Source organism: Scleropages formosus, chromosome 19 (assembly GCF_900964775.1).
Source record: "Scleropages formosus chromosome 19, fSclFor1.1, whole genome shotgun sequence".
Taxonomy (NCBI): domain Eukaryota; kingdom Metazoa; phylum Chordata; class Actinopteri; order Osteoglossiformes; family Osteoglossidae; genus Scleropages; species Scleropages formosus.
Genome location: NC_041824.1, coordinates 16,931,549 through 16,939,930, shown reverse-complemented (window position 1 = coordinate 16,939,930; position 8,382 = coordinate 16,931,549). Strand labels below are relative to the sequence as shown.

Here is an 8,382-nt window from a genome sequence, read left to right as displayed (position 1 = left end):
GAAATACATTCAATACAGACAACAAAAAAAAAAAAAAAAAACCAGCAGGTTTCAGAGATACTGAAGTTACATCTGGAATCAGAAAGAGAGGGGGAGGACAGGAAAAAAAAAAAAAAAAAAACCCCACACACATACAGAACTTCCAGTCGACAGAAAGGTTCAGAACAAGTTCCAGTATTAATAAAAATAAAAATTTACACAGTGAGGTGGGAAGGTTTGACCCTTAAAATCCCTGATATACAATGGGCTGCTGCTCAAAAGTCACTTAAATCTAAGCACACAAACCCACTGTGTTCACAGGGCCAAAACAGCACCTGCCAACCTCACACAAAGACAAAATAAGGAAAATTACATCGTACTGGTGTTGTATTTGGTTTTAGAGCAAGGACTAAACACTGGGGGGGAGGGGCAAAGACATTTATATATAAAAAAAAAAAAAACACCCTTTTACATATTCACAAAGTGTTCAAAAGTCCCGTTCCATAGCCATCACTCACACACAAAACTCACACATGCAGACTTGCTGAAACCATGTGCTCTTAACCATTTCAACTACAAGTTGGACATCACACGCAAGGCTGAATATGTGCCAAGGCATTTTTGTTTGCTATGTAAAGGCAGCAAAATGTTAATCACAAGTCAGGAGCGACACAGTGGGAGATTTAAAGTGCAGACCTGGCTGAGAGCATTCAGTGTTTCAACAGCTTCTTCAGAAGGTACCTAGTCAAGACACGTCTCAAGCTTCTGTAGGATGCATATGAACAGTTCTTAGGACAATTTTTGGAACACGCAATGACAAAAGATGGGGGCAGTTTATTTTTGGTCAAACAGTGTACTGCGCCACTGGAGATGCTCAAGGAGTTTCACATTAGGCACTTGTGCATAATGGTTTTGAACTATAGGGACAAGTGAATTATGATGGACACAACAGTCCAGACACATGGAAGAAAACCCATTACCTGCACCTCTCGATCCAAATAAGATTTTGAACACAAAAACCATGTACAATAGTCCTCCTGTAGGGGGGAAATTGATATCAAAGAACACAATGCCAACTATACATATTGTTGAAACATACGCAACATGGGCCAGTAAACTAGGCATTAGGATTTAACATACATTCCTGTTAGAGACCCATTTTGGATTCAAGCTGTTTCAAGTAAGACAAATACATTCAATCTTCTGAAGAGGGGAAGAGGAGAAAAAGTTTACCCGCATCTCTGACACATATAAACCGTAAATACAGCCAAAGATCTCTACAGCAGTAAGATTCAAGTTCTCCAATAAGAAATACTAGTATGTAAGAGGTAAACTTATGGGACAAGAAGTGAAACCACACCATTCACACTTGTAAGAGCTTTGCAAGACCTGCACAAGTCCTTGGCAAAAGTTCTTTGCCTCCAAAGGTTGCAAAAGCTCAGAAAAAGAAAACTGATTGTACTAACTCACAAGCAAGTGTTAAATGGCTATGATAAAAGCCATAATCTAACTCAGCAGGAAAGTGTCACACCTGAACAACACAAAACAGAAACAATGAGACCGGATGAAAAATGGCTCATTTAAATTAATTTACTGCTATTTTGCTCTCTTCCATAAAATGTGGAAACTGTGACTTCGGGACATTTTCGGAATTGTTTTTTTCCATTTCGGTCATCGAAGCAGGGTGGCTGGCCTGTGAGCCATCCAGCTTCATCAGGGTCCCGTTGGAGCCCGGCAGGGTCCCGCCTGCAAGGCTGCCCGGCAGAGGGATACCTCCATTCTGTATGACCGAGATCTCGTTGGTCTTCAGAGTCAGTCCGTTTGTGAAGGCAGCGGTGTACTGGTTCCACATTGAGGGATCAAAGTTCATGGATGGTGGGACCAGCTCCTTAGGGGGCGGCATCATTTCTGGCACAATCTTGGACTCCGAGTTCATGGCCATCAGGGCCATGGGGTTATCGAGAGCCATCCGCTGACCCCGCCTGGTCGAGTTATTCCACATGTGCGTTCCAACATGCACCTAGAATGCGGATGACACAGAAAGAGCGATTAGCATCGCAATTCAGCGACTCCATACATGTCAGCAACGTATGATTTCCCTGCAGAGATACCTTGAGATTGCCCTTCGTGGTGAAGGCCCGGCCACAGATTGTACAGGCAAAGGGTTTTTCGCCAGTGTGTGTACGCTCGTGGATCTGAAGGGCGCTGGCTGAAGAGAAATTCTTTCCACAGGCGTTACACAAATGCTGCTTGGTGGAACGACGTGGAGCACTTGAGCCGGGAGGCTGTGAACCTGTGCCTAGGGGCATCTGGGGGCCAAACAGGCCATGGGATGCCATCGGGTTCTCTGGAGGGATCTGCATTTCCAGCTTCACCAGGCTTGGGGGAACTCTCATGTAAGGGATATTGTTAGAGCCTATTTAGAGGTGGGGGGGACCCATGTTAACATAGTAACCTCTTTACTGGAGATCATGACCATCTCTTAGAGAAACTAAAGATTTAATACTCTTAGCAATATAGCACAATTCTGGAAAGACTTGGGTAGAACTTACCATACTCTCCGCTGGTATAAGGAAGTCCAGGTTCTTCTTTGATTGGCTTCGGAACAAAACTGCTTGAAGTCAAGTCCAGAGCTCCACTAGATTCAGAATCTGGAGGCCCAAAGTCCATCTCTGGTCTAGAAGCCATTTGGCTTCCTTCTTCAGGCACAGCAGAGTCTGGAGATTTTGACTGGTTGCTGCCCAGCTGGCTGTCCACAGGGGATGAAGACTGAAAGGAAACCGAGTCAGAGATTGTGGGACTGTGCCCGTTCTGATACTCTCCTGGCATCTCCCCTGTTGCAGGAGGGGTTTCCTTGGGCACGGCGTCTGCTTCCGACGTGGTGCTAGTTTGCCGCTGTAGGTTCAGGGCTGACGTGAGGCTCTTCATGTGACTTTCCAGAGCAGCAATGCTGGAAAACATGGCTGGTGAGTGAGAAGGCTGTTTCTCTTCCTGGGGAGCTGAAACCCCATTCTTGGATGCAGGGAAATCTGGGGACTTCTCCTGAGAATTGAGCTCCACATCAGGCTCTTCCAGATTTTCACCATTAAAGCTGTTCATGTCTGTTGGTTTCTCCTCAGCTGGCAAAGAATCCATCTCTTGCGTCTCAGGCATAGGAGTGTTTGGAATCTGACCACCCATGTGCATCCGGATATGCTGCTGCAGCACCACCGCATTAGTGAACTTCTTCTGGCAAATGGGGCAAGAGTGTTGCATCTTGAGGGGTGTGTTGGCCCTGTGAACACCGTAATGGGCCTTGAGGTTGCCCTTGGTGGAGAAGGCTCGACCACAAATTTTACACTTGTACGGCCTTTCGCCAGTGTGCGTGCGGTAATGCATCTTCAGGGAGCTTTGGCAGCTGAGCACCCGATGGCAGATCATGCACTCGTTGGGATCATTTGTCCTCTTCTCCAGGCAGTCCACCATCTGCTGGAGCTTTGCCGTCCCTGAGCCACTGTCACCAGTCACATGTGGCAGACCTCCAGGACCTTGTGGGGACCCCTGGCTCTGGTCTAATCCCACCTCCTGCTTGAACACATTTGAAATTGAAGCAGCATCACTGCCAGATGAAGATGGCCTTTGAGAGTACAAGTCACCCCCAAGAGAAGCCTCAAAGGAAGGTTTCAGGCCCTGCAGCACAGATGGATGGAAAGCAGCAGGAGAGAGACCCAGCACTGACTTGTTCTCCACAAAATTAGATTCTTCAATGGGCATGGACATCCCATAGGGGATGCCGCTACTGGTCGGAATGTTGTCAAGATGCTCAGGCACAGGATGGGGATTCATGCGGATGTGGGGGTACTTCTCCTTGTGCCGCTGAAAATGCACCTTAAGGTTGCCTTTTGTTGTGAAGCGATTGCCACAGATGTTGCATTTGTAGGGCCTCTCCCCAGTGTGGGAGCGCAGGTGGATTTGAAGGGCACTGTCGTTGCCAAATGTCTTGCCACAGAACTTGCACTTGTGTTTGAACAGGTGCTCTCCTGACCCATTCTTTAGGTCGGCAGTCATGTTTGGGACCTTCCCCTTCCCTTTTTTAGTGGGCTCAAGGCCTGAAATAGCAGTGAAGGGACTCTGGAAAGTCATGGCACCTGGGGACTGAGGAAACAAGGGAAGCCCTTTTGTCATGTCCAGCTTGGGGGCTGCAATGGCTCCTGGAAGAGAAGGGGGAATGCCACTGGTGTGAGCGAGTTTCCCCTGTTTGAGGGTCTCAAGTGACAAGCTTTGGCTACCGGTCCTCTTTCCGATCAAGGCTGCAGCAGCTGAAAGCTGCTGGGACAGGTGGGCACCAAGAGCTTTGAGGGGATCAACAGCAGCACCCACAGAAGGCATGCCCTGGGGGGCCATCATGGCAACCTGGATGCGAATCTGTTCTGTCAGCTGGATCTGCTGGAGTTGCTGTTGCTGCAGGCTCACCAGCTGCTCCAGTATCATGGGAATAGCCTGCAGGCTGGCCTGTGATGTTGGTGGAGACTTGCAGCCAGAGGAATGCTGAGTGACAGCCACTTTGGTGGCAGCCATGGTCTCCAGTGTAACATTAGTGCTGCCAGCAGACACCTCAACCTGCATTGGTTTTGCTGGCTCATCCGTGTTCTGCTTGGCTTCTTCCACCCTCTCAGAGGATGTGCCGTTCCCCTTGCACTGCGAATTGTTATCTGAATGACTATCGCTGTGATCGTCTGAGGAGTTCTGAGGGGAGCCTTGTGAGTAGTCCCTCATGATGACAACTTCTTGGCTTTTAGTGCAGCTTTTCTGATGTTCAACAAACTCTGAAAAATCAAAGAATTCCGCACAGCATCCGTCACACACTTTTGTCTCCTCCATCCTGCTCCTTTTCCCCTCCAGCCCATCCTCCTCCACTGCACCTTCCTGAGGAGACCCTGCAGCAAGAAATCAGTGTTAAAATTACAAAAAAAAAAAAGGGGGGGGGGGGGGGGGGGGGGAATTCAGTTGACAGTTTAACAACACATTTTGAAGGGGGGGGGGGCAACAGCATATAAATCTACTCTCACCAAGAACAGCAATGCTGTAATACATCACTAAAAAGCACAACTAAACCAAAATGCTTTTAAGGACCATTATCAAAATAACAGTTGTTACTCATGCATAGTTTGTCAAAAATGTTGATAACTGCATTTCTCCATTTCATTTTACCCATTAAATTCATGAGCTTAATTTTCTGAACAATGAAATACAATCCAAATGGCTCCTTAAAGATGGCATCTAGCCAATACTTCAGTTTATGAACCTTAACCATGAACTCAATTCATGAGTTCTTAAAGAACCAGGCTCAGCCATCATTGCAGCTAGTTTAGTCCATTTCCAACAGTTTACAACATATGAGGACATTATGTTAGTCCAGGCAGCACTGGTGCCTCCTACCTCCTGTGCTGTGGGTTCAAAACCAGGAAGCTTTGCATGGACTCTTTACTCCCAGGCTAAAATTAAGCGATTACTCAGTTGCCCTTAGTATATGAATGCACGATGGACTGGCATCCCATTCAGGGTGTACCCTGCCTCACTCACACCCCATGCTCCCAGGATAGACTCTTGACTGCCACCACCCTGCACTGGCCAAGCAGCTATCAAGCAATTCAGTCAGCCTTATAGGACACTTCCTTAGCAAACAGGATGAAGCTTTGCCAACCGCACGGGAGGCACAGGCTGTGCAGCGAGTAGCGCTGCTGTCTCAAAACACCTGGGTGTTGAGAGAGGACATGGGTTCGATCCCCACTCAGTCTGTGTGGGGTTTGCACGTTCTCTCCGTTTTCTCACATAGTCCAAAGACATGCTGTTCAGGTTCACCCACAGCGTGTGAGACACAGAGAGCGTTTTCCACTGATGTATGGATGAGTGACCCATTGTAAGTAGTGTATCTAGCAGTGTAAGTCACCGCAGTGTGTGGGCTGGTAACACCACATAGAGTTCAATGGAAGTCACTTTGGAGAAGTGACTTAAATGTAAACTGACTGAACATAGAAGCGCCCAGACATCCAAAAGCTAGGAGAATGAAGCTTAACCCACTGGCCCAACTTGGGGCGGGGGCACTGAATTATTAAAGTCAGCAAATAAGATTGACTCAGTACAAATTTAAGAAAAATGGAATTCCCAGAAGGCTTTGAGATGTTCATTATAAAATGGCTTTTAATAGTTTCAAGTATGAAAACCCAATTTGCATAATACTGGAGTCATCTTGAAAACTACCCCCCCCCCCCCCACTTAATTTAATCAGAGTATCAGCACAAGTAGCAGTGGAAGTCAAATGGCCCCTCCCCCGCTGCCAGCACTGCAGAGGCAATCCCAGCAGCATGTCAAACCAGATTAAACATCTGAATGTCTGCCATTGAAATTTAATTTGTCCGCAAGAGATTATAAGTGGCCATTTAAGAGACCTATTGTTATATGCTAATGCGGGTATATGAAAGGGTGTGGGGGGACCACCTGTCCGCATTCCTGCTAGAAACTGCTGGACTTGTTAATTGCCCACCAGGGGCGAGGGGCGAGGGGGAGGGGTGGGGGTGGCCACTCGCAAATTACTTTGTATTCCCAATCCATTTAGGATGAGGAGGGCAGCGATTTAAAATGTATAATTAAGACGCTGGGTTAGTTTCAACATGAAATTAATGCCCCGATCCCCCCGCCCCGAAAAAAAAAATCCCGTGCAGTTACAGGTAAATACGGGTATCCCCCGCAAAAAAAAAAAAAAAAAAAAAAACAAATGGTGCGAAACCTTAATAGTAAGGCGCGCGCTGCACCAACACGTCACGCCGGTGAGCCGCACGAGGGCGCGTTCGCACGCGGGCCCCGAACGAAGCTCAACGAAGCCAGAGCTACAAATGCGGGTCATCCTCCCTCCCCCCCCCAAAAAAAAAAAACCCTAAACCAGTACAGTTTATTTTATGAAACGAAAAGGCTGCAGTTGCTTCGCACGTATTTCGTGCGTCGAAGATTCAGAGCCTCGTAAAACCGTGCAATATAATAAGAGGAATACACGTTATTCGCCTCAGAATAGCGACTACCGAACAGCTAGACGAACCGTAGCCACCCCAAAACGGGCAAAAGTGTTCGATATGCGCTGCGTTTTCTTACCAGTTTGTCAAAAAAAAAAAGTTGCTAAGTGCTGGATTAAGTGAAAACGGACATATTTTCATGCATTATAAGATAAAATCTGTCCAAACATCTGTACGACCAGGTCTCACAAGCAGTACATGACTTTACATCTGGAATTTTCTGGAACTGCATTTTTAAAAGCATGAATGCTGAAAAAGTTAAACAATAGTGGATATATATAAAAAAAAAAAAAAAGGTATCTGATAAACAACCCTGTTGTAATTTTTAAAAAAAAAAAACTGGACAAACTATTTCCAGCCGCCTCTCTGGCTCTGAGATTATCGGTTTTCTGTTGACGGGAGTTCCGCTCATTCACCTGGGAAACACAAAGCGAGCCGAGGTCACTGAGGAATCCAAAAAAAAGCTGCAAGCAAACTTTTTTTTGTTTGTTTCTTTAAAGATGTTCATCGTGTTTATTTCACTGCATAAGTAAAAGCAGCGATGCCCCCGCCACCAGACACACAAGGCTTTGGATGTTGGAGTTCCGCTGACCCGCACAGCGCACACATCCACAGCCCCAAACCCACGTGTGTAAACAGTGCGGGGGAAAAAAAAAAAAAAAGAAGAAGTTTAATTCTTTCACAGTTATAACTTTGAGACCACACCGAGTTAAATCGATTTACTACAAACAAACACGTTAACCCAGTGAGCTCCTGCACGGTACCGTTTAATCGCTTCTACGGATCGATCCCACGGATGCTACCGCATTCAAAACTCCTTCTCTCTGCTTCAGACTGTTTTTATTCCAATTTACACCAAGAGAAAATTTCGCTGGTTTTCACAATTCGCTTTTTTAACGGAGGGACGGGCGAAGTGAAGAGACGCGAGCAGCGTGGTCAACTCCAAGGGTCATGATCCCGGCCAAAGGGCAGGCTACACAAGATCCCCTTCTTTTAAAAAAAAAAAAAAAAATTAAAACTACAATACTTTATGAATTACTCCCCGGGCGAGCGACGGAGCGCGGACTCACCGCCGGTGTCTCCCGCAAGGGGCTCCTCCGAGTTGATGTGCTGCGGCTTGGCTTGCTTGCGCCTCGACATGGTGCGACCACGGGCAGCTCCGGAGCACCACCGCTTCTTCTTCTTCTTCTTCCTCCTCCTCCTTCGCTACTAATCCGTAGACTTGGGGAAATTAGCCCCTTCAAGGAGAAATGCGCATGTCACAGTAATTATTATTATCAATAATGCATTGCGATTTATCACGGGCCCCTGACAGCTGATTGGCTCCAGTCCAAGTGCTTACAGATTATTCAAATGG

General features: G+C 46.8%; 1 protein-coding gene across 1 annotated transcript; it reads right to left on the bottom strand.

The window, feature by feature from the left end:
* Positions 1-1,564: 1,564 nt before the first annotated feature.
* sall4 (spalt-like transcription factor 4) lies at positions 1,565-8,165 on the bottom strand. The gene is made up of 5 exons (XM_029246373.1): positions 8,096-8,165; positions 7,234-7,251; positions 2,532-4,874; positions 2,091-2,395; positions 1,565-1,999 (listed from the first exon to the last, which is right to left on the bottom strand). Exons 1-5 carry the CDS (start codon positions 8,163-8,165, stop codon positions 1,565-1,567), a joined length of 3,171 nt encoding a protein of 1,056 aa, XP_029102206.1.
* Between the last annotated feature and the right edge of the window lie 217 nt (positions 8,166-8,382).